Here is a 26,076-nt window from a genome sequence, read left to right on the forward strand (position 1 = left end):
GGCATGTGGCGCATGCATCGGGAGTAGATTCAATATTATGATGTAACGTGTCAATGTGTCTCTCAGTTTGGAACACTAAGAGCAACAGGTGTGTATGTGAAGCAATTTGGTCCATTTTTTCCATAAATTTGCGGTGTATATTTGGGCGTGTCAACGATCTAGACACCAACGAGATTTTGGGACACCAACGAACAGCAGCAGGTTGCAAAAAGGTTTTTGATTCTCTATTATTTCTTCTTATTTTGATTTAGGATCAACATTCTAGGATTCTTTTCGGATTAGCATATTACCCACTACATGTGTATTATGAGTATAAATTCTATTACAGATTTATTTGAACCGTTGAACCGTTGAAACCGTTTTTACATTCCAAGATAAACGATGTTCTCATTCATTTGTTTGTAAAACGGTAATAGGCTAACTAATTCTTTCTCCACCGACTTCTATTGGAATTCCATTCCTTCCTATAGGGATCAGGCTGAGTATCGGCTTAGAATTACCTAAGGAATCTTGCCTTGGTATCCTGTTTGCCACTCACCGGACAAGGATAAGCCACAACCGGAGAAATTTGACCGCCAAATAGCCTATCTTGGCATTTTCAGCCACAAAAAATGTAAAATTCCAGTCAACCATCGATTACACAGATCGTATCACCCTGACGAACGAACAGCTCGTGGATTGATTGAATAAAGTAATTTTTATCCTCGTAGATTTATCGTTGTTCGAAATTATTTGTTAAAGTCATACAAACTTTAATCACATACTGTAATTGAATTTTTATAGCAAACCCCTTTTTATGACATTATCTTACCTCAAGTGGTTTATGTCCACGCTAAACCATTCGTCCATAACCAACCTACCAATAGATGGCGCTGGTAAGTTTAAAAATGCCGTTTCTAATTTGAATATGTAACCGTTGAGAATGCACTAATCATGCTTTCGAACACAAAGCAAATACGTGTTTAGACAAAAACGGCTCTTGCCACGATCACCATCGTTGCAGGCGAATTATTTTTAAAATGGCTTACATCCTATAGTTGAACAGGAATACTGTTATGTTTGCATTTCAAGCACAAATACTCGGTCACTTTTCTTTCTGATCGTATTCCCTATCTTTTCATGTTTGGTATTCGTTTTGTTCCGAATACGAAGCTAATTATATGCAACTAGCTACCCCTGGAAGGACCAAATCTCTCTCTCCATCTATTTCTGCGATATTCGCTAACGGTAATCATGAGGTCCATTTATGTTGGGGAACATTTTTGAGCATACAGTTATGCTTCGTGCAGGGCGAGGTGTGTAACCCTAGATTGTTGCTTCACCTGGATTGCCGAATGTTGGCCAAAATTGCCAATATTAAACATGCTAACGCTCTTCCCAACTAATCAAATACAAAACTTATAAAATTACATTCCTGTTCACCGTATGCTAATGATCGAACTTTTTAACGAACAATACGCATTAGCTTTTCCACAAACCGATTTCCGATCATTTTGGGCACTTTCTTCCAATCTTTGGCGTATATTTTAATGGTGATGTTTTCTCAAATATGCTTTGCTAAGTGCCCAAAAAGTTTCGATCGGTCTTGCCTGTGGACAATTTAGTGATCAAATTTGCAATAAGTTTCATCGTCCATGATTACGTAAGCTCGTTTGTCACGAAGCAGTTGATCATACAATTTAGGGCCTCTTCGTTTAACGGATCCAACTTGTTTTGCACTCCATTTTGGTTTTTTCTGCTTCTTGTATGCCCTCAGATCTAATCTTATTTTGGCACGATGGACGGTAATGACAGTTGATCCCACCTTTTCAGCCACATCTTGGACGGATGCACTTTTCTTATTGGCGTAAATGCACATGACTTTTTGGTCTAAAATTTTATCCCCCGGACCCGTTTTCCGCCCTGATTTCATTTTATCCTAAAAGCTGCTTTGTTCTTTAACTTTCCTTGTTGCGTTTCGAACCGCTCCAATGCTTATTTGTCCCTGTTTTGCCAACTGACTCAGTTATATATTGGGAATAGTGCACCAGTTGTACAAAAGCTGTTTGCACTCCTCTGGAGAAATGCTTTGCATTTTCACAACACTTAAGGAAACCTGTGCGTATGATACACCATTTTGTTAGTTAAAGTGTATACTAAATAAGTGATCTGCGTCCAGTGAGACATTTAACCCCTACAAAGGAGGCAGCGGGAAAACTTCACAAGCTTTTCGATCAGCTCCGTCGAGGCACTCGTATTTCGTCTTGCGCAGCCGATCCTTGCTCTCGAGAACTGCGCATAGTACTTCCTCAGGTTGTCTTGCGGATGTCCTTTTGCTTCGTACAGTTCTTCAGCGTGATACACTTTACAATGCGACACTAGAACGACCATGTAGTAGCCCTGCTCTTCCTTGGCCTCTGGCCTCTGTTCGATAACGAAAGAAATGAGTAGGAAAATGAAACCCCCATACGACCGACAAGTTGGAAGGAAAAGAAAGGATATAGCGCGCCAAACATTGAGCGTACGGTGAGACAGCTGCCATTCGAAAAGAGATGGCGAAACGATAGCCGACTCAGGCGCGCGACTTATACGAGTGTTTTGTCTCCTTCACTCCTGTAGCACGCTCAATGCACTACCCTACAATGCGCAAACACTCACACACGTGACTCTCGCGAGGCTCACTCGAAACACTCCGAAACAGTCGGGCTTTCTCTCCGTGCGTGATCGGTCGCATTCGTTTCGTCGTGGAGCTGATTTGTTTTGCTCTGTGCGGTTTGTGTGAAGGGAATTGTGGCGGGCTTTTGCTCGTCTCGTACGAGCCGGTTCACGGTTTTGCTCACGCACGATAAACACGGCAGTACAGCTCCTCCTCAGCTACTACTGTGATGCGTCGTTTCTTCAAGGCGCGCTTGGTACGGCGCGTGCTGAAATGAGATAGAAGACAAGTGGAACCGTGAGTGAAACGGAAGATACACGATTCGTACCGCAGTGAAAGAGAGCGTTCATAGGACAGAAGTAAGTGACAAAACGAGAGGGAAAGCTTTGCTACCCTTTTCTCACACTTATGCTGGGTGAAAAAATAGCGAAACAAAACACTGCCATACATAGCCGCGCGCAATAAGCATCTTCGCTAGTAGGCTGTACCGTACATGGGTGTGTTTGTGTTTGCATTTGGTGGCATGTTGTGTACCGTGATGCATATCTCCCACTTCCACCGTTAGTCACGTTTTAACGCTTGCAATCGCCCTTCAAAGGGCGCATTTCGCTTCGCGGTGTGCCGTGGTAAACTCTGGTGGTCTTCTATTGGTTAGTGAGAACGGTGCTCACCATCTATTGTCCTTTCAAGAGCTCTCAGTTCACTACTTCCTGCTGCTGTCAAAGTAGCGAGGAAAATTGCGCCAAAAGCAAACAAAGTGCAGTAGGCGGAGAAGCGTGTGTTCGCAGTGGATACGATGGATACCAACAGCCTGCTCAGCATGAACCTGGCGCTGAATGTCGCCCGAAAGTGTCGCATCTGCGGCATGGATATCCTGGATCTGTCCTGTGCGTTTTCGATCTTCGGCAGCGATCGACTAGATCACAAAATCGAGCGTTATCTGCAGCTGAACGTAAGTTTCAACTGGTGGGCCCCTTTCCAAAGGTCGCACCCACACTTTCCACTTACAGAACTCGTCCACCGATCTCTTATGTTGTGTGGTTCAGATTACTGTTTAAACTGAAACAGGGATTGCATATGTTGCTAGAGAGAAGAATGTTCACCATCCATTCCATTTGTTGTGTTCGCCACTGCACATCATCACAACATCATTGTATGTGTACGCCTGGGGAGGCGATCCGAGCTGCCATGGCCTTGGTAGTACACGAAAGAATAAGTGCAAGCGAGAAACAACCAGGGCGATACGGACGCCAGAGCGAATAGGGTATATGGAGCGAAAGAGAAGCATCAGTTTCTGGCGCTCTCTTTCGTTGCCTGCGCACTTGTTGGTATACGAACGTGGCGAGAGATTTGTACGTTTCGCAATGCCCAAAGAGTAGTCGACACTACTACCAACGGCAGCAGCAAAGCTGATTAAGTAGAGGAGCGCGCACTTCACCACGCGGTTCGGGAATATTGTGCGTGAGTTTGGTTTGAATCACGAGCCCTTCTCGTTGACCCCAAATTTCGGAGGGATTTGAATTTGTACACACAACATTAAGTGAACACGGTGCGAGCAAAAGACGGAATCCTTACATCCTTATCAGAACTGCAACTGACCATTGTAACACGCAAAAGCACGAGAAACGAGAAAATAAAAATAAACCCAACACACACTCACATAGCATACGCGGAAAGGGTAACGGCAGTGCGAAAGAGATGGGTAGCGCGAGTGAGATTGGTTCGAGAGAGCGAGAACGCAAGCAACGCATCCCGCGGCGTGGCACCGAACCGCGCGAGAAGCGAGATGATCAAAACAAAGCGCAAAACACTCGCGTGCTTTTTGCCGTAGTGTGCGCGAGAGTGGAGCAACGCATACAACCCACGAAGTGTATTGATTTTATTTTTAAACACGGCTCGATTGTTTGTGTTTGTGCGTGAAGAGCACACACTATACGCTGGCGGTAAGGGGAGACAGAGCCGGCAAACGCTTGTCCCCAAAAATGCCCCCAAAAACCCCGTACAAAATATTCATGATTTCATCTCGCGGCTGTAAAATGCATCCGGTTGCTGCTCTGTCTCTTTTTTTTTGCATTCTGCACTTGTGCACCATGTGCATATTCAAATCTTCACTAAGGGAAGAAATACAAAAGGTAGGCAAAAGGTAGGCCACATATCCTTTTGATTACCTGGGGGATTAATGTTTGTGTCACGAACAACCGGACCAAAACAATGGGCAAAATCGCGCCTTTTTCCTCACTAGAAACGTGCCGTGGTCAGGAGAAAGTTGTGCGTATCTTTAGAAAACTTGCCAACGGGGGAAGCCCGGTCCGCGAAAGCAGTGTACCGAAAGGGTACCGACCAAAAACGGCACGCAGCGGAACAGGAATACGCACACGCATACCGCTGCAAAAAAAAACACAACATGGGGGCAGACTGAAAAAGAAGACGAAAAATGGTGAGCAATAATCGCAGCAAACACGCGCACGTGTGCGTGCGGTACGATACCGCGGCAGAGCGAAAGAGAGAGAGTGTGAGCAAGAGCGGTGCGTGTTGTGGGAGACCAACGCAATATTACGCAAGTAGTAGCGCCCCCGTGCTGACGAGTGAATGAAAAGGAACACGCAAACCACCCGTCTCTTTCCCTCGCTCACTCAAATAGAGAGAAAACAAACGAAACAATCCCGCGGCGAGGCTCTCGCTCACTCACTCTCGAGCGGACCAACAGGTGCCTTTTGCCGCGGGCTGTTACGCCGCACTTCCTGATTTATCCTGTTTGGCATGGTCTCTGTAGGCTCTGATAGTAAGTGACTTTGATAACAAATTGAACTGAAAAAGTGAGAACAAATGTAGCTCTGCGGTTGTCACAGACATTTCTGGTGTCCTTAAGACCGTAGTCATCCTCGGAAAAGGATTATACGGGCCATGTAAATCATCCTCAAAATGCCACTGATTTTAGCTCGGATTTTAGCAGATATTGTCTTACCAGATGTTTTCAACAAGGGGAAAACATGAGACAAAACTAATTCCAGCTCCTTTCTAGGGTGTGTTTTCAAGTATTTACGATGTAACTGTGTACAAAGTAATTAAAAATAACGTACACTTACTCATTTGTTAACAATCCCTAATAATAGTGGGATTTTTTTGAGGAGACAGTTGTAGAAGTTTAAATTTTTGAAAATAGGGTAAAATGTAGACACTTAAGATAAATTTGGTATGTTTTGGCTAACGAAAAGCATTATTTTGGAAAGACTCAAAGACAACGTGTGAAGTTGACAGCAATTGTGCGTCTTGACTCCTACTTACACTCTTTTCTTTGCTAGTGTCTTAAAACAAGTATAAGATAAAGTAAAACTCAACTCAAAGAAGACAAAATTCGAAGTTAGTTTGGTCGAATCCTTTTTTGGTACAAACAATCGAAAAACGCAAAAAAAATTTCAAACATTGGCAAACTTAAAAATGGTAAATTGAGCTGATTATACACTGTGAATGTAACTAAAATGTTGGCTTTACATTTTGTGCTGCAACTCGTGCTGGATTGATACTAACCTACCTTAAAAACTTCGTTCCGCCCAAAATTCGGTTTTTGGGCAAAACATGGTTCATGGCACCTTATTCCCTAGGACATCCCTAGTTACTTGAACATACCAGAATTCCAGATTAACGCACTATTCGTCAACTGTATTGTAGTATACACTGTAATTTGTTTGACAATGTTATCGGACTATACTCTGCGATGTGCGATGTACGTTGCGCAGGTCTTCGAAGATATGCGTCGATAGTAAAATGTTTAAAGTGCAAATTAACTAAATCATGCTTGTGCGTGGGATTCATAATACAGGGTGTTTCATTAACGATGCATGATTTCATTTGGTTGTAAAAAACGGTTGAATATTTTTCAATGGTTGAACATTCGTTTGAAAGGTTCATTCATGACATTTATGTATAAAATATAATTCTGGTTGCAGAAAATTGGGAAATATGAAAAATTTATTTCCAAAGTGGTAGATCGCCAACTCATTCGTCAAAAGCACATTTCATTGAAGATCATTTCCACCTCGGTGGCTAATGCTAATAAGTTAATAAGTAGTATTGTGGTTCGGAAAACCTACATATCGTGCAAGAGAAGCCAATGCATCCACAACGAGCGACCGTTTTGACTTTGGGCTGATTGGTTCTTCGCCGAAATTGAAGCTGAGAACTTGGACGGCATTGGGTTTCTACAGGACGGCTACGTGCCATACAGTGACAGCCATAATCAAAATTTATGTTATGCGAACAAACCAGCAACTATTGACAACCTCAAGACCCAAATTCAAGTTGCTATTGCCAAAATAGGACTAGATACAATCGAAAATGTACTCAAAAATAGGTCACCCGTATGAGCTACTGTCAAGCTAATCGTTGTGGACATTTTTCTAACATTGTTTTACACAAAAAATGGAAGGAATGAACCTTTCAAATAAATGTTCAACCATTAAAAAATATTGAGCCGTTTTTTTATAACCATATGAAATCATGCATCGTTAATGAAACACCCTGTATATCCGCATTATTTATCAATGTATCAGTAATATTGTGCATCTTAGTTTTTCGCACAAAAATTTCAGTCAAAATTTGGCGAACCATCTGTTAATGGATTCTATTTCGACTGTTTTGAAATAATTGCAACTGCCTACAACATTTTTAATATTTGCTGTAAACGTATCGTTATTCGAACGAAACTAATCTTTTGTGTAAATTAGTATGTTTTTCTCAATGTGTTATCAGTCAGTATTTTTCTGATTGACTTCTGACTTTATAATCTCAGGTCCGACAGTCTCAACAAGAGATGAAAAAACTTTTTCAAAGTGCACAGCGATTTATTGATTGCTAGCACTCTTCTGCGAAAATCCTTTTTTTTACCTTAAATAGATGAAGTTCGAGAAGACTCCGAGTTGTGGTTGGTAGCGTTTGTTAGTAGCGTTGCTAAAGGGGCCAACGGTATTTTGATCTTGTTCTTGTTTATCTGCAGACCAAGATTATCCTCCGCTTGCTCGATCCTTATCGACGTCAATACCGAAGAACCTTTTGATTTCGAACCTAGACATTATTGCATTAACATAGGCCAGGATCTTATGTGGGCTTGTAGTAACAGTAAATACTAAATAGTAATAGTAAATACTTCAAAAACATCTGAAAAGCAAGCAATCTAGATCATTTAAAAGTTATAGAATACTTCTTATATTTTGCAGAGTATTATGTTAAACTATTTGATTAGGAACTAATATCGTTGAACAAACTGTTTTATTTAACTACATTACTTTCAGATCCAAGCTGATGATCTTTTGCCGAAATGTATTTGCGGTTCCTGCTATCTGAAACTCGAAAGCACAGATCAATTCGCTTTGATGGCGAACCGAACGGAGGATGCCTTCCGGGCGTGGATTCGCCGCCTGCGAGGCCTCAACTGTTCCGATGAGCCGGTGCAAAACGTCAACCTCGTTTTGCCCCTATTTAGACCCCAACAATCGACAGCGGCGACCGATTGCTCAGCCGACCAGAAAAGCAACATCCAAGCATTTCACATGAAGGAACCACAACAACAGCGGCTCTTCGTTGCCTCCGGCCTTCAGAAGCCGGTTCCAGCGGCCAACCTTACACAGGGCAACATCACCCCGGCGGAGGTCAATACCATATCGTACAGCGATCTGAAACTTGGGCTTTTGATCAAAGACCAGGAGCTCTTAAAGCTGATCCTTAAAGCTCTGAAGTGGGCAGAAAATGATCGTCGAGCATCGTTCGATGTGCTGATACAGCGATTGAAAAATTCGAGCTTCCGCGAGATCCTCTCCAACCACAATCTGCTCAACGATGGCGATCTGACGCAGCTCCTGAAGTCCTACATCGGTCAGGGGGTGATGAACAGCTTCACGTCTTCATCTGCGACAGCATCAACCGGTGTGCCGGTCAGCGCTAATGTGCCGCCCCCATTGGTGTTATCATCGTCCATTGTGCCCCCAGTGGGTAATGTTATGGGAGGGATCGGCCATATTAAGCTGGCACCAGCTTCGGCACATCCAACAATCATCGGATCAATGAGCAGCGCTCCGCAAACGGCACCGAGTGCAGGGAATACTTTCAAAATCGATGACGCCTCCGTAACGCAGATGGAAGTTGGTATTGATCCTGATCTTTACCTGCCGTACGACGATGAAGACAGCAGTAGTGCGACAAAGTTTGATAACAGATTTGACGATCGGCAGGATAACACGGTGACCATCAAGTTGGTCACAACATCCGATAACTCGGAAGACGTCCGGAAGGTACAGTATTATTGCGCTACGAAAGTGCTTACGGACAATGCTATCCCACTCTAACCTGACTTTGTTTTTGCAGATGCTTCCTGCTATCCTGAACGTACGCAGCAGCAACCGCTTCCAGTGCAGCGTCTGCCCGGAGTGTTTCGCTACTAATGGCGAACTTCAGCAACACATTGTCCAAAATCATCTTCAAACCGCACGCCCAATGCCGCTGGTGTCGGAACATGGCAAACCGGCGATCAAGATTCGGGTGCGCAAAACCAAGCATTTATTAACGGCTCCACCGCTCCAGCCTACACCGATCAAACGAGTGGTCAGTTCTCCAGTACGAACTGTTTCCAAAACACCACCCCCTTTGACGATCGTACCATTGAAGATACCCCCTTCAACCACGATCACCGTGGTTCCAGTTAGCAAACCACAACCATCAACCACTACCACAGGGGAAAATTTGAAACCAGTTACCGTTCGAAAACCATTGCAAGAATCGCCACCAAAGGTGGAACTGATACGCAAGTCGCAGCGAAAACCGGTGAAGAAAGGAAACCTATCGAGTCCGATCCCTTCGCGCAAGCAAAGAGTGACGAAAGCAAAACCGTCAACCACAACAGCGCCCGTGGAAGAAGATCGGCATCCGGTGGCGAAGGTATCGCGCAGGACTCCGTCCGCGTTTTGCACCGTGTGCCGGAAAACGTTACCGGCCCGCGAAAGCATTCGGGATCACATGGAACGGCAGCACTCTCGGTTCGAGTGCGAAAAGTGTGGCCGAGCGTTCAAAAGCGCCGTAAACTTGGAACGCCATCAACAGTGCCACACGGGGATGATGGTTGAGTCTGCGAAAACGAAACACCAGCAGTCTGGGGATGAGCTGCACAAGTGCACGCATTGTAGCAAGGAGTTCCGGAAGCTGCTTCATTTGAAGGTAGTGTGTTCATGCGGTTATTCATGCGGAGTTTTCGGATAAAAGAACATGCTTTACTTACAGTTGCACCTGAACAATCATCACAACGATAGCAAGAGCACCGCAAAGCCGAGCTCCACCGTTGCCGCCGGAACATCTCTTCGCAAGCGAACGCCGAATGGTGCCATTGCAGGAAGCAGCGTGTCTGAAGTTGGCCGCACAAAGCGTAAAAGTACAATAACTAGGAAATAGCCCACAGAAGGGGGTGTTGCAATAGTAAACAAAACTAGTGCAAATGATAGAAGCTAACGTAGGAAAACTATGCCCGTTACCGAAGAGGCTCTAAAAGGTGCCGTGCAAAGTGTATTAAGTTAGGCCAAAATACGTATGATACAATCGCATACATCACCGTTTGCTCGCAAGCTTAAGTTAGTTGGTTTTTAGTTGCGAATAGGAAGATGCTGAAGTAGTCAGTTTCATAATAAATCACCAATAAAGAATGGAATTTACTACTAACCTTGTCTGTTTAGCCGAGAATCGAGGTAACTTTTTACTTTTTGAGTAACACACTTTGAACGCTGGCGGAAAATGGCGGAGGCGAAAGGCAACAGAAAAGTTTTTCGCCAGGTCGTTCGGATGAAAACAATTAAACATCTTGGGTAGTTAAAAACTAATCGAAGACTACTCAATTGAGCCTAACAATGAAGCGCAAAACCCTTTATTTATAACGATCATAAAACATGTTTGTGGACACTTAAACGTACTTGAACTAACTACTGCTAAATCGCGTCTTACAGAAATGTTTGCTCTACCAAGTTGCACCAGGTAATAATAACTTGCATTGGTTTGTACTAGTCATCGTACTGTTAAAACGTTCCAAAATTGTAGAACCAACTGTTACTTCAATCATTCATTGGTTCGTAATACGTTTTTTGAAAATAGGTGACAATGTTCACGCGGTTACTCAAGCTAAGCGATCGATCCCTATATTATCATCCTGGGATGCCTTATAATTAAAATAATAATTCAAATAAATTTTATACAATTGTCGCGAAACAAATCCCTTTGTAGCGAGTCCAAAAAGATGGAAGACACTGTTTAAAACAGCGTGCTATTGAGGAGCTTTAAACTGCTCAATTTTATTTGAATATTCGGCATAAGTAAGTTATTCCGTGTGAAGTCAATTATTTCGTTGTAAACTTACATCAAATAGCTCCTTCCCTCTTCTTAACTATCGCAAACGCACTTACTATGATCTTTCTGTCTCCGCGTGAAGAGTTTGCTTTTCTCTCTTTTCTACACAGTGGTAGCTTCTCTCTTTTCTGCACAATAAGTGTTTTATAGTTAATGTCATTTTATACCCGACTGCAATAGAATTACTTTATCCGGACAACCGGTGTGAAGGGCCTCACAGAAATTCATAGAAGTTCAAAATTACCGGTAAAAATTTCAGCTCCCGGTGTGTTCCGGGCTTTAATCGGCTGTCACATTTGCCCTTCAAAATACCTTCAGAAAAGCGCGGCTGTGACGTTCCCACAGGGAGGCTGTCAGCAGAAACCCGATTCAAGCTACGAAAATCCCGAACACGAAACGAGAGAGACAGGGAGATTCTTCTCTTCCTTTCGCACTCTGCGTTCCCTGTCTCTGTTTTTTTCTCTCTCTCTCTGACAAACCATTGTTTAGGGCTGGCGCTGTTTACGTTTTTTCTCCTTCGACCACTTTTTCCGCGATTGACCACTCGACTCGACTGATTTAGTGTTCCGTGGCTCGGGTGACTAAGTTTCAAGTGTCCGCGCCAGGTTCTGTCGATCTCCTTGCACTGTCTGGGCGAGCGATCCGCGACGAATTCGGGAGAGATTCACCGTTTCCAACACGATCACCTTTGGTCCCCATCCGTGCGTTATCACCGCCGCCGCCGCGAGTGTTTGTGAGTGTGTGCCCGCGTCTCTGACCAGCTAATCAGCGATCCCGGTCTACGATCCAGCGACACAATGTCCTCGATGAACCGCGAACTGTCCGAGGATAGCGCGTTTGCCGCGGGCCGCAACAGCTGGAACCGCCACTACCATAACAGCGTCGTGCAGCCTCTGCTGACGGGTAAGAGTTCGTGAATTTGTTGGCGCCATTCACGAACTTCACGTTTTTATCACTAAAGCCAAGCGGAACACCACGCGAGAGCGCGGATTTAGAGAAAAAGGGCGCGCATACCACTGCACCGACTGGTTCCGTAGAACACGAATGGCTACGCACACATTTGCAATGCCACAATGCCACAATGGCGCACGTGGTGGCCGAAAATAGAACAGCATAGTTTTGTTTCCTACATTGCAACTGATTGATTTACGATTGGCTTTCAACGTGCGTCTTAGCATCAAAATGAATTACTTTCTGTTTACTCACTATTTGGGCGCGAATATTGCACCCTTGAACTAAATTCAAATATCATTTGGACAGTTAATTGTCTCAAGAAAGCATAATATGTAAATTATCTTGTAAGACCGCCGTTGTGATTTTTCCAATTGGTGCCTTGTGAATATTCTAACTTAGAGCTAAGCAATAGCAATCGCTTAGTTATTGAATTTTTTTAATTTTTTTTCAATTTTTGGTATAAAAACACAATAGAACAACGTTTGGCTTAACTTCCGAAAAGAATAGAGAACCCATAGTTCCACCACCGGGCGATTTTACTTTCGATTTCGATGTCATTCATGAGAACAGCCGGTCGTGATAGTACGCGTATTGGCTGCTCTCACCCGCCCAGACATTGTTCCATTCTGATCCACATTGACCTTCAAAACCGTAGCGTGGAGCACTGATTCGGGCACTGGTCCATTATTTAAATCCACTTCTGACGGGCACTGGATGCTGTTGTTATTAGCATTAAACCTGCCCCGAGCGGCGGAACGGAACGATTAAAATCCAGCGCGTCCTCGCGCGTATGTACACAAGGTGACCAAGGACAAAAAAACCTCCGACACGTTTTATCGGCCGCTTTTGGCATTATTCAGCATCAAGCGATTACATCACATAATCTTTCGCTATCGTCAGGCCGGCTACCGGCTGACGCGTGATTATTGTTTTTATCAACGCTTTGTGCAATTAGTGACTTGAAATTGATGTAAAGGGCCGCCGTAAGGCATCGCGGGCAGAGTTTCTTCCGTGATTGTTCTCGTGGGTGCGAGTTGATGTTTGAACGGTGATAAGAGCAAACCGTGCGTTCTGCATCCGCTTTCCCGTGCACGTCCCCTTGGACTTTGAGCGACCCGGCAAACAGTGAAAAACATGCCGCCGGTACTTTTGATTCGACCACTTGGAATGCCATTGGATTCGGTCGTTTTTTTGTTTTAGAAGTGTGCAGTCAGTCAAGTGCGAAGTAGTCAAAATAAAATAGATCGGTTTTGGCTATGCGAGGAATGCAACAATAGCCATCGTCACGATTTTTTTTGTTCTGTAACTCGCAATGATTTAGCTGTGTTTTCTTGTTTTTTCTCATTTTCTTACATTTAATTGAAAAATCTGATAACATTTTTACCTTTATCAGTAGCACGATCGTAGGTCGATTATGGCCGGCCTATAGCTAAGGTTAAGTAAAGGCAAACATGTTATTCCTTGAAATGACATAGCGTTGTTAGCCTTTGTTAGTGTTTTTTTCTTAGAAGTGCCCATTACCCAAGCATCGCTACGTTTGCGTCATTTGCATTTCGCTTTCATTTGAAAACGACATGAACATGAACACAACGAACAACATGAAACAAACAAATAGGCCGTTTTGTTTACGCTACTACATTAATATTGTTCCTTTCAATGCTATAGTTCATAATGAAAACAAGCACTTGTAATGACTTAACAACAATCCTGAAAACTGAGACACAATAGGAAATCTTTAATTCAGTTAGCGTCATATTTCTTCTTTCGGGCAATCATAGAGTCGCATTTGATTCGTCGAAGCAAATCAATTAGTACCTCTCTTATGTATTCCAGTTAGTCAGTCGGTGATGCAATCTTTCGCAGTGACGAAATGTTCTCAAGCGATAACGAAATGGGGTCTGACTCCATCACTGCGCCAATACGCGGAATAAATATTTCAAAACCTTTCTTTCTTCGAAAAAATATTATACGACACCTTTTAATACTATTAAAATAATATTAGGTGTAGCAATTAATTCGTGCGGTTCTACAATAGATGGCATTACTCACTAAATATAACAAATTTTTTTTTTATGAAATATGTGTTTGATAGCTACTGTCCTTTTGCATCTAACGCAGTATAGATTGTTTGGTCAAAGTATAAACAATACCTGTTTTAAATATTTGAACATGTCATGTGGTTTGTTCCTGATAAAGCGTTTTTGCGGGGAGTACTTTTTCATTACTGCTTGCGCGGCAGAAAAAAGGGATTCTTGAACCGAATCGTCACTGGTGATGACAAGGGGAGTTATTATAAGAATTCTAAACCCAAAAGGCCCTGGATACAGCCTGGCGAACCAGGTCCATAGCATCCAAAGTGAAATATTATCTTTTCAACGGTTATGATGTGCATATGGTGGGATATGAAAGGTGTGGTGTACTTTGAGCTTTTACATCCTAATGAAATTATTGAAGGACATTCTCATCAACAGCAATAAATGGATTTGAAGCAATGCTTTGGCCATAAAACAACGAGAATGAGATAAAAGACATGATATGTTGATTTTTCAAAATGACAAAACTCGACCCCACATCGCAAAACCGGTAAAAACATATCTCGAAAATATCGGATGGGAACCCCCCTGCTGTATTCACCAGATGCTACTCTTTCCGACTAGTATTTGCTCCGATACATGACTAACGATTTGGCAGCACAGCGGTTAACTTATTATGAAAATATTGAAGAAAAGGTCTCTGGGAGAATCGCTGATAAAGATAAAAAGTTCTATCGAGACGGAATCAAGGAACTACCCAAAAGATGGCAGAAACTAGTAGCCAACGGCTGACAATACTAAGGTAGTCATTCGTTTTGTTGTTTTAATTAGGTCACAAATGTGGAAAAAACGCACGAATTTATTGCTACACCCAACATATTACAAATGAACAATAAATAAATAATAAAAATAATTAAAAGCTTTGAACTTTCTTTCCATTCTTTTTTTTCAGATTTGTACCAAATAACAATGGCATACGCTTACTGGAAGTCTGGCAAAACCGACGATCATGCCGTTTTCGATTTGTTTTTTCGCACGAACCCATTCCAGGGCGAGTTTACCATCTTTGCGGGGTTGGAGGAGTGTCTCAAATTTTTGGACGGTTTCCATTACTCAGAAACAGGTACACAGAACCGTGTATTACACGAAAAGTATAATGCACGTACATTCGGAGCTATACTCACAATTTCTTCAATCCTAGATATTGAATATCTGAAGCATGCCTTGCCGCAGGGCATTGAAGAAGAATTTTTCGAATATTTAAGTCAACTGACGGCAAAAGACGTCACGTTGTACGCGATCGAGGAAGGATCGGTGGCTTTTCCAAGGTGAGCGCATCGTCCTATGGAAGTTAGTTTCAAGATCAATGTTCCGAGACAATGTACCCTAACACTCGTTCCAATGGTTGCTTTCACTGACCAGAGTTCCGCTCATCAAAGTGGCCGGGCCACTGATCATAGTGCAACTGTTGGAAACTACACTTCTAACGCTGGTAAATTATGCAAGGTAAGCAGACGCACGGCGACCGTCGATCACTTTCTGATCGATGAATGAAGACGCGATCCCAGAGCGCATGGCTTAACCTTCCTTTACAACCACGTTACGCCTACACGCGTTCCGTTTGCAGTTTGATGGCCACGAACGCGGCGCGCTATCGTATGGTCGCGGGAAAGCACATACATCTACTCGAGTTTGGCCTGCGACGTGCCCAGGGCCCGGACGGTGGGCTCTCTGCGTCCAAGTATTCCTACATCGGTAAGTAGAAAAGCCTGACGACCCTCAAAAGATGCACCGATTGGTTCCAATGTCAAGATTTCAGACGCGTACTAAGACCTCCACGAGACCCGTGCAGTAGTCGTACTGTTCCGGTAGACGTTTGACACGAGAAGCGTAGAAAAATGACGTATGCCTCTTTCAGGGTCACTGGGTAGCAGCGGGGGCAGAAAGGGAAAGTGTAGCCAAACGGGTATGGTTCCATGGAACGCAGTCCGCGAGCTAGCCTGTTACCGCCCCCAAAACACACAGGATATATGAAGCACTTTGTTGTTATTTACGTTCCCAATCACGCTTGGAACGAAAACTTCGTCCACCAGCGATCTCAAATCCCGGGGGCCAATTCTGGCTTCACAGTTGACGTGACTGGAGCGATTGGCCATGCTGGGGGACGAGGGGGCTAAACACCGAAACGCCGTTGCTGTGAGATTTCCTTGACAATGGAAGGGCAATATTGTTTTCTTCGATCCGTTTGTTGCGATCTACAAAATAAACCAACACCTAGGGGTGCAAAGTTTTCCAGCGAGGGTTGGACAGCACCAAACCCTGTGACCTCCGGTTGAGGTTGCACCTTTTTTTTCAGCAAACCCCATTCCTTCTTCCTGGTCCTGGTCACGAATCAAATTGCGAACGAATTCATACACCATTGAAAAATAGCATTTTCAGTCAATGTCAATGGCGCGTGCACGTGATCAAAAAGTATGGTGGAAGCTTCGTAGCTTGGGCACCCGGAATGTCAGCAGCTTAACGGACTGTCGCCCGTCGTGCCCGCCCCAATGCAGGGTGCAACGGACCGACACTGCACTTGGTGCACTATTGCGGGAAGGTCGATCGCACGTCAATCATCGTGCCGTGCTGTGTATGGAGCGACGAGCGGCCAAAACAGTTTCGATCAAATCACAAAAGCATGTACTTCGATAGGAGACCGATTACGTAAGAACGGTTAGCCTGCAAACCACCCCTGAAGCGACAATTGCTCTAACGATCAAACAATAACGGTTTTGTAGTGGGCCGGATTGCTTGTGTGTGCGTCTGTCCTTCATGGAGGCGTGACGTCTTTCCCTTCCTGAGTTTGTAGCAAAATCCTGCGGAGGGTTTATTTTACAATATGCCTAATGTTTGCGTTAAAGTACAGTGTCAGCTCCTTCCCGTATCTTGAATCTACTTACCGGCATCTACAAACAATGTAATAAGGAGTATCGAACTGATTGTTGAGTTTTCTGGTGCTGTTTTATGGTTTTTCGGTAAACGGGCAACTTATGAAGACCTTTAAACTATTCGCTTGTAGTTGCACTCTCTACGACGTGTGATCTACCACGCTGTAATGATGCGACGCACAGGATCGGTGTACTGGAGATCGAAAACGATTACATCAAGTACCTTGTTCACACCGATCAGGCACACGGAGAACGCCAGCAGACAACCGAAAAAGTTACGCACCCCTTTGGCAATTCGTAATTTGCCATGCGATCGGACACGTTTCAGAGCCCTTTCTCGGTCGAAATGCCCGAGTCTGTGTTCTTCAATGGTCCGATAGGCAGAAACACAGTCACACACTGTCGCCCGAGTTCCGGTCTGCCCGTCAATGCTGCTATGGTGCTGTTGTCGTTTAAGGCTCGCATTCATTGCCAACCGTATCCAACCCATCAACTCCGGTGGCGGTGTGAAGCGATCGTACAGCTCCATACGTACCAGGACCAATAAGCCTCCTGGCAGCGATGGGGTTTCGCCGTTAGACCACCACTTCTGGTGCTGCTGGCAACCATGGAACGCAACGTACGTGTCTAGGCCCGTGGCCAACACCTTCACCTCGGCGAGTCTCTCGGGGCGTTGGTACTTCGGACGGAGGCTTACCTGCTGGTAGAAGGAAGTGTTCGAATCCTTCGCATAAAGCCCAACACTGTACATCTCGCCAAAACCTGGACACTCGAACTGTAAGCGTATCAGCCCTCGCACCGTACCGGTCAGCACTCTAATGCAGTCCGGCTCTGCGGTTACACTGCCCGGCAGGTGGAACATGGAAACGATGCTCGGATGTGGATCGAGCCGCGCGTAAATGTACCACGTGTTGACACGGGCAAACTGCTCGTTAACATCGTAAAAATTGCGCTGCTGGTTGCCCGGTAGACACTCACTGTCGAATGGAGCCTGCTGGAAGTTGGTGACCGTTGATAGAGTGGTCAGCAGAATGCAGAAGAGTACCGATTGCCGCATGTTCGTTGGCTGAGAAGTGAAACGGAAACGGGAAATTCGGAAACGGGAAAATGGTCACGATCTTGACAGCGTTTCGTTCCATCATCAATACCTTGTGCTAAGAAGGAAAGTACGTCCATCCCATCTACTCTGCACAATCCATTTTACTATCTGTTATCGTGCGGTCCTGTTACCAACCAGTTTACGAGGACTAGTTCCCAATCATCACTCGTTCTTTCAAAAACGTCAACGGTTACAGGAGTCCTTCCATTCCCCCGTTTGGGTGTTAATTTTGTTGACAAACTAATTAAAATATCATTAGGGACGGTGATGTAGAAAAGATTGTTTCGGTGTCCAAGGATACTCTTCGCATGGCTCTCGGAAACAACGTATCCAGTTACGCAACTTGGCAACAGCATAGTTCGTTCTCACAGACAGACCCTTGGTCCTTGGAAATAAGCGCAAGGTCCCATCGTAAACTACGCTTCAGCTAGACACCGTACATCAACGACAGACGACTGGCCGGCCAGGTTTTGTCAATTTCTCCGTACAGCTCTGGCAATAAACAGCGTACCTTCGGTGTCGCGCGTTACGCAGCCGGGAATGCAGCAGTGTGTTTGCAAATTGCCGAACCATTTTAGTGCAAAGAAGAAAAACCAAATCAGTTCTTGTCCCCCCCACACAATCCTTTGATGGTCACCAGATGTCGTGCAGTCTGACTGCGCTCATCGATGCAGAGACCACACGCGATTTTATCGATAGCCCAGACAGTGCTGGGCGAAAGGGCTTTGACAGCATAAATAGCGCCCGCAGGTTTTACGCAGGTTTATCGACGGTTGGTGCGATCGTAAATTGGCTCGATCGAAAGGGCACGAGTTACCGCTACTAGCGGCCTAGCCTGTGCTGTATCAAACGGTGTGAAAAACGATAGGCATGTCGATGGAAGAGGGCTTTCGTGGTGCGCCACCAGGGGAAATGTTGAGAGGCAATAGAATAATTTATGTTTCTGTTCCTTTCGCGCTGCTTGGCCATTTGGTTGTTTTGGGCGAACATGATAAACCACATTACACTCTGGCCTCAACGCGGATCCGGTCTAGGCTAAAAGGGACCTAGTACTAGCTTGTCGATGACACCGAGTTTTGGATTGATAGTTATGGGCATTTCAACAATTCGCGAACTCAACATCCAAAAAGTACTGCTGTTGGGTTAACTTATTGTCCGATGGATAGTGCCCTCTCCATGAGCGGACGGATGTAAGCCAAAATTATTAGAATGTATCTTAGCATCAGTACGTCGCACTGCGCCAAAGAGGATAGCAAATTGCTGCACGCCTTCTGCACTTTGAGCGATCGCTCAAATTATGGACGACGATCGCATAAAGTCAGAGAACTCCATCATAATCTATTTACAACCATAAAAGGCCAGCACGTTTTGCTGAGTTCGGAGCACGCAACCTTTATAGCTACGGAGTAAAAAGGGACAAATTGCTGGGACTTTCAATATCCAGCTTGTGAGAGGAGAAACGAAAAGCAGGAAATTATAAAGTGCCAAGCATTAAACGTAAAGTTAAAAATTACTTCACCAAACAGATGAGCATAATAGTTGCAGCTCTTAGAGAGAAGCATGCTAGACCATCCGCTCCGAATGCTTGCCCTCTAAAGAAGGACCTTCTGTAGGAACGGCTTCTCTAAAATGGAGCAAATAATTGCTGAAATTTCCGACTTTCCTTCGCGTGGCCGTCCGCGTGTGTGTGGCGCGCGTGGTGATTTTCTGTGCGAAGATTGATCAATAACATCACCATATAAACTGAGCATCCGTTGTTTCCAGACAAGGGCCCTGGAACTAGGATATGCCGAGCGTAGATGTTTGTTAGGAACTTGCCGGTGAGGCGTGGGGTATTGTTGAACGAAGGTCGAAGGAGGTAGTTCTTTCCTTTTTTACGATTTTACCATCGCGGGGCGATATTGTAATTGGACACGTTAGACTCTCGGTTGGTGTGGTGATGATGCTCCAATTGAGGCTTTTCGCGAGGGGAGCGAAAATAAGAGGGACCCAAACCATTTTCATTCCGCTTTGTGATTTGTACCGTCGTATATTTGATAGCAAAATAAAATAATTATGTTTTCTCGCACATCATTTCTAGCTTGTTTTCGGTGGATTCGGTTTATCGAAGCGAAGCTAGAGCTGCCATGAAACGCACCTTTTTGATACATCCTGCAGAACATGGAAGGTTTATAGCACTCGATTGTTGTAGATGCCGTGCGCTAGCGAAGCCAACGGACCGTGAAACTATTCGTAAAGTTGCAGGATCACGCCAAGCCCTGCTTGCATAGAGTAGAGTTTCGAGCGCCAAGGCCAATCGGGCCCGAACAGAAACGGTTTATAGGTTTATGGGCTTTATTCATTATCAACTTTCTCTATCGCGTTGCAATATTAGCTTCCGCACGAGTTTTTTGATGCACATTCTGCTGTGCTGCACATTTTACATTTCTTCCCTCCCCGTTTCAGGCGGCTTCGATGGCACGTCGAACGTGCTGGCCGGAAAGTTGTTCAACATTCCCGTGAAAGGTACACATGCTCACGCCTACATAACGTCCTTTACCGGAATCGATGAGCTGAAGACGCGCATCCTGCAGCACAAGGAAAGCGGTAAGCGGTTTTGATTCTTCCTCTGCTTCTGGCATCGGTTTTATCAAAAGCTTTCAACTTCTTCGTTTTCACTCTACCCTAACGCAACTGTTTTTAGGAGCCTCACGCGATCTCTTGGAGCTGGCCATGGAGCATCGGGTGCAACTGGCCAACGTGTTGGACGTATCGACGGACGAGAGCAGCGAGGGAGAGCTGGCCGCCATGGTTTCGTTTGCGATCGCGTTCCCGGACGGGTTCATGGCCCTAGTCGACACGTACGATGTCAAGAGGTATTCCGCTTCTAGGCTCTACTCTCTCGGATGATGTCTTTCCCTTTTTCTTTTCTGTCCCTCGGTTTTTTGTTCAACCTCTCGTTCTGTTACTTTTCTTTGATGATCTGGTTCTGGTTTTATTTCCAGTCCCTTTATCCTTTTGTTGATGAAAGTGCCATAAAACTGTGTTCATTCTTTCTTACTTGCTTAGTTCTGCTTTCGTTTTCCTTATCCATTTATTAAGTTGTTTGTGTGCCAATTTAAAATCCCTGCCCTTGAACAGGCAACTTTACTCTGTGCAGAAACTGTGGTACTGGGAAGAGAAGTAAATTTGGATGGTTTTTGACATAGCAAGGCACTACCGAATGTTGGCAGTGCGTTGCGGTATTGAACTTTGAGCTTCAACCCGAACAGTGTTTGTTTTCTTCCCCAACTTTACTTTTAGCTTTGACACATAAAACAAAAGAATACTGTCTGACAGCGATATCAATGGAAATTTCGTAGTAGCAACTAAATCCGCTAACGGATTCGCTTACCCTTTTCGTTTTCGTCATGCGTAGTATTATGTATCAGTAAGGGATAATCTTTCGGCGAAACATTTCCTTTTTGCTGCAGTCGTTATCGAATAGTTTTGTCTAATCTCTTCGGCCTTTACTCAATTGCCTTCACTCGTTGCATCGGTATCCATTGTTTGGCAAGAACATTATTAGCTGTAATTAGAAAACTCTCTGCTGAATTGTTGTTGCAAAATTGTGTTTGTGCAAGAGATTTCTGTAGCATCCGGTTGGGGATCGCTAATGCAAACTGCTTAATGTAATCCATGTCCCTTGGTGAATGTCTGCATACATAATCGTGTTTTGAGTGCTACCGTGTTGTGACATCATCATGAAAACCCTTCTTTGGTGCTTGTGCTTCAAGCGATAAGCTGCTGGGCGATGCGATCGTTGACCTGCTTGATGCACCCGATACAATCGTTTGTGATCCTTTCTGTGTGGGTCGCATTCACGATCTCGAAGGAAGTTCGGAAGAACTGCACCAATCGTTCAGCGCAGCCCCGCTACCGGAGATTCCGGAAGAGGAGTGCAATGGATGCTGTCCGGAAGAGGATCAACCGCCGGCGGCGGATGAGCTAGAAGCAGTGGCAGAAGATGGTGGAGAACAGCAAACGGAAGCGATCGCACAGGAAGAGGTAGAATCAGTAGCGGCAAATGAAAGTGAGGATCTATTGCCCCCTGAAATAACGGTCGATGCCGAAGAGAGTCCCCCGGCGGAGGAAGAACCGAGCTCTCCGTTTAAAAACGACGTAAACGGTAACGAGGATATTGAAGATCAGAACTTGCTTCCGGCTGAGCAAGACAATGAAGAAGATGAACGGAAGGACACGGAAGTCGAACCGTACGAGGCTGAAGAAGATCATACCAGGTGTACGAACTGTGAGGCACTAAACACCATGATCCACCATCTGAGGTCCGTTGGAAAGTCCTTCAGGTAATGATGGCACGAAGCGCGCAAACCGCGGAAACCGTTTTTGAAGCCCCACGCCCGCCCAACTCATCACTTTCTCTGCTCATTGTCGCCATTGTCACGTTTCGCTGCATTTTTGCGTGCGCGTTATCTCCATCGCGCTTATCCACTCCTAGAGCGAGTCAGACTTGCGTTTACAATTGGTTTTTGCTTTGGAATGTCCTGGAGCGTGTTTTTGTGGTTTTGTTTTCGAGGAGTTTTCGTTATTGTTCAGCTTGCAAACATGTGCGCTAGCAGCAAGGAAGGATCTTCACTAACACTGGTTAAATTACACTCACCCATACACAAAACTACTTCAATTAGTGTCGGCATGATTGTACACGGTGTCTTCCAAATTTATGTTCTGAATATCAATATTTGTTAAGTTTATCCTTTTTTGTTTGAACATTCACTCCCCTTTTTGTTTAGTGTTTTCAATGTTTACACCTATGTTTACTGACTACTGACCACTGCACAGTGCATGACACGCCCCGCTCAAGGTTTAACCCTGGCCCAGGAATCGCACGCAAGGATGGAAACTGTAGCGTTGTGAGAACTCGATGTGATGTGTACTAATGATTTAAACGTACAACGTTTCATGATGACGCTAGTCATATTGCTTCACAAAAACCGCTTCCCATCAAACACCGTATCCCACTTCGAAGGACTTTCCAACGTGACAGTGAAAACAGGGTGTTCTTGTTGGTGCACACATTCTGGACATTTGAACTCTTTTCAAAACGCTTGCGATCGGGGATCGTTAACAGTGCAACACGCCATGCATATATAAATCATGATCTAATGATGCTTTGTTGTTTTTGCGAATGAAAAGAAAATGAGATCAAGCTCTCCTCCCGAAACACAAACTTCCGTTGAATCCTGTCAGACAAATGCGAATGTTTTTCAATGAACAGATAAGCGAACCCTGAAAATTAATGAAATTGGGACCCTTGGGATTGCAATTGGTTTTTCGATTCGTCGCCGTTTCGTACTTTCGCCACTCCTGTCTCTCAGGCCACGTCTAAATTATATTCGGTTACCGTTTCTTATGCTGTTTTACTTATCCTGGATTATCAGACGAAATTGTCAATATTCCTCCACAGTCCGAGAGAGCACTCTGCATGGCTTGTCAGTAAAAGAAAAAGAATAATAATGTTAATGCTTCTTGCTAACCGATCGCAGATATTGGTTGATTGGATATCGCTTAGCGCTCATTACTCATCGTTACATCATCCAATACCAAATGGTTTTCCTGTGAACAATCATGAACCGAGACAAAGAGTTGCCCGAAAAACATTTGAATTATTATTTCAGTAACACAGTCAGCTAAACAGCAGTATGGAAATATTTGTTCGAAAGTAGGCACCTGGGGTTTGTAGCTTTTTAGACTGACACTGGACACCCAACAATATAAGCTTTCCGTAGATTTAGCTTACTGCCGTTAACTTTAAACATTATCCTGTTCAGACTTACTTAGAGCACTTTCGCATCAAAGTATAAGATTAAATCCTCATCGTAGCTAAAACTATATTTTTTAAATTTTCCAAACATTCCCTTTTACGTGCACGTTAATTTTATTCCATTTTGATAAAACCACACACAAATACACTGAACTTAGGCGATGTTGCTGGCTTGAGCAGCGGCTTATAGCGGTCAGAAGTAGTATCCTTTCGCATTTGGATTTGAATGTACCTAGCCATTGTCGCCTGGCGGGCTTCTTTCTCCCGAGGTTAGCATCAGTTTACTTTTATTTTAGCGTACGATAAGATGATAAGAATGGTTTCATTTTCTGTACAATTAACCGTTGGGAATTCCATTTGTAGAATTGGCGAATAGATCCAACAATAGGTTGTATTAGGCAGTAGATACTTACACGGATATCATGCCAAAGTTATCGAACTCCTTGTTTACTCCCATCATGTTCATTCTCCTTTAAGCGTCGCTCAAATATCAAATCTTTACAACGTTTTATTCAGTTTTCTTTCTTCAATGTGCTAACCACTTCTCTAACAATTCTGCTCTAAATTTAATGTTTCACTTGTTCACTTGTTCTACATTATCTATCAAAACACAACTTCATCTTTATACTGTCGTTCTTCTATACGTTCTATACGCTCGCCTTCTGTCCACGGCCGCCAATCTTGCCATTCTAATTGTCTGTCGATGTGTGCGACGATGGTTCCATCCACCTCGTCCACGTCTTCTTTCCTTTGCACAGGAGCGGTCTGCTGAACTTCTGTGCCGTGGCCCTTGCCCTAAACGACCAGGGCTATCGTGCGATCGGAATCCGCATCGATTCGGGAGACCTGGCGTATCTGAGCTGCTTGGCGCGCGAAACCTTCGAACGGATTGCGGAGCGCTTCAAGCTGCCCTGGTTCAGCAAACTGACGATCGTGGCGTCCAACGACATCAACGAGGAAACAATACTCAGCCTAAACGAGCAGGGCCATAAGATTGATTGCTTCGGTATTGGGACGCATCTGGGTAAGTAGTGGCCTTATGCTTTCAATATCGGTACATCGTTTAATTGTTTGGGCTTCATTTTCACATCCACAGTAACATGTCAGCGTCAGCCAGCGCTAGGCTGTGTGTACAAGATGGTTGAGATAAACACCCAACCACGCATCAAACTGAGCCAGGACGTCGGCAAAGTGACGATGCCTGGCAGCAAGAACGTGTTCCGTTTGTACGGGGCCGATGGCCATGCGCTGATCGATTTGTTGCAGCGAGTCGACGAGAACCCTCCGGAAGTGGGCCAGAAGGTCCTCTGTCGCCATCCATTCCAGGAATCGAAACGCGCTTACGTTATTCCGACACAGGTAGAGCCTCTGTACCGGGTGTACTGGACGGAGGGACGGGTCACGCAGGTGCTGCCCTCTCTGGAGGAGGTTCGCGAGCGCGTGCAGGTCTCGCTGAAAACCTTGCGCCAAGATCACAAGCGCACCCTCAATCCAACTCCCTATAAGGTATAGCAAACAATCCTGTTCGTCGATTCATTCATAATGTTCTTCGTTTATTCTATCGATCGTCCTTTTCCGTCTGCAGGTTGCCGTGAGTGATAATTTGTACAACTTTATCCACGAACTTTGGTTGCAGAATGCACCGATCGGCGAACTGTCATGATAAGGTGGCTGCTAGAAAGGTCCTGCAGGCAAAACCTGTCGCGTTCTCGTTCTGCACCAGTCGTGCTGTTTGGAGAACCTACGCTGAGCGCCGTTATTGCAACAGTGTTGCAATTTGTTTTATTTTTATTTTAAGCATAAAGTGTGTTGCTGTTTCTTTCCCTTTTTTCTTAACGTTTTAGCGATAAATGAAAATAGAAACGATGGAGATCACCGTCAAACATAGGGTGTCCTCAAATGAGCTGGAGAGTTTGAAAAGTTTTGACACATACGTACCTTTAGCGCGCAACTTGCGCAAAATTAGCCGGTGCGCCTTCAAAATTGTGCGCCTTCAAAGGCACTTGGTTTGCACTTACTGGCCATTTCTCTGGTCTACCAATTGGTTGTGTGTGCAGGTGCAGTTGTGGTGTAGTGTGGCAGGAAAAAGTACATAGAAAACAGTTGTAAATGAAAGCTTATTTTTGTTCGATTTGAACGGCGTGTCCGAAACACAAAGTACAACAGATAAAAGATATCAGAACCATGATAGATCCACCGATGGATACACATATTTACAGTCATTCCGGTTTGAGCGCTCCGTGAAAGGG

At 44.5% G+C, this 26,076-nt stretch overlaps 2 protein-coding genes across 4 annotated transcripts; both read left to right on the forward strand.

Moving 5' to 3' along the window:
- Nucleotides 1-3,431: 3,431 nt before the first annotated feature.
- On the forward strand, nucleotides 3,432-10,273 carry LOC131210817 (sal-like protein 4). The gene is made up of 5 exons (XM_058204110.1): nucleotides 3,432-3,587; nucleotides 7,924-8,616; nucleotides 8,653-8,919; nucleotides 8,993-9,838; nucleotides 9,902-10,273. Exons 1-5 carry the CDS (start codon nucleotides 3,432-3,434, stop codon nucleotides 10,067-10,069), a joined length of 2,130 nt encoding a protein of 709 aa, XP_058060093.1. The 3' UTR covers nucleotides 10,070-10,273.
- A 1,290-nt stretch (nucleotides 10,274-11,563) lies between these two features.
- On the forward strand, nucleotides 11,564-25,790 carry LOC131212539 (nicotinate phosphoribosyltransferase). Of its 3 annotated transcripts, XM_058206438.1 has the most exons (11): nucleotides 11,564-11,914; nucleotides 14,951-15,121; nucleotides 15,200-15,326; nucleotides 15,421-15,504; nucleotides 15,626-15,753; nucleotides 20,473-20,613; nucleotides 20,711-20,882; nucleotides 21,783-22,352; nucleotides 24,586-24,851; nucleotides 24,924-25,333; nucleotides 25,413-25,790. In XM_058206438.1, exons 1-11 carry the CDS (start codon nucleotides 11,809-11,811, stop codon nucleotides 25,488-25,490), a joined length of 2,253 nt encoding a protein of 750 aa, XP_058062421.1. In that variant the 5' UTR covers nucleotides 11,564-11,808; the 3' UTR covers nucleotides 25,491-25,790. The 3 variants fall into 3 exon arrangements, with proteins under 3 accessions (XP_058062421.1, XP_058062423.1, XP_058062424.1); XM_058206440.1 differs by lacking the exon at nucleotides 21,783-22,352; XM_058206441.1 differs by lacking the exon at nucleotides 21,783-22,352 and having other exon boundaries at nucleotides 20,711-20,867.
- The last annotated feature ends 286 nt before the right edge of the window (nucleotides 25,791-26,076 follow it).

The sequence above is a fragment of the Anopheles bellator genome, chromosome 2 (assembly GCF_943735745.2).
Source record: "Anopheles bellator chromosome 2, idAnoBellAS_SP24_06.2, whole genome shotgun sequence".
NCBI lineage: Eukaryota > Metazoa > Arthropoda > Insecta > Diptera > Culicidae > Anopheles > Anopheles bellator.

Bases quoted from the DNA above. Each gene is read 5' to 3' on its own strand.
- LOC131212539 (XM_058206438.1), top strand. From the start codon at position 11,809: ATGTCCTCGATGAACCGCGAACTGTCCGAGGATAGCGCGTTTGCCGCG. The intron at 15,327-15,420 runs GTGAGCGCATCG...TTCACTGACCAG, and splicing joins GGATCGGTGGCTTTTCCAAG to AGTTCCGCTCATCAAAGTGG. The intron at 15,754-20,472 runs GTAAGTAGAAAA...TCCCCGTTTCAG, and splicing joins GTCCAAGTATTCCTACATCG to GCGGCTTCGATGGCACGTCG.
- LOC131210817 (XM_058204110.1), top strand. From the start codon at position 3,432: ATGGATACCAACAGCCTGCTCAGCATGAACCTGGCGCTGAATGTCGCC. The intron at 8,617-8,652 runs GTGGGTAATGTT...GGCCATATTAAG, and splicing joins CATCGTCCATTGTGCCCCCA to CTGGCACCAGCTTCGGCACA. The intron at 8,920-8,992 runs GTACAGTATTAT...TTGTTTTTGCAG, and splicing joins ACTCGGAAGACGTCCGGAAG to ATGCTTCCTGCTATCCTGAA.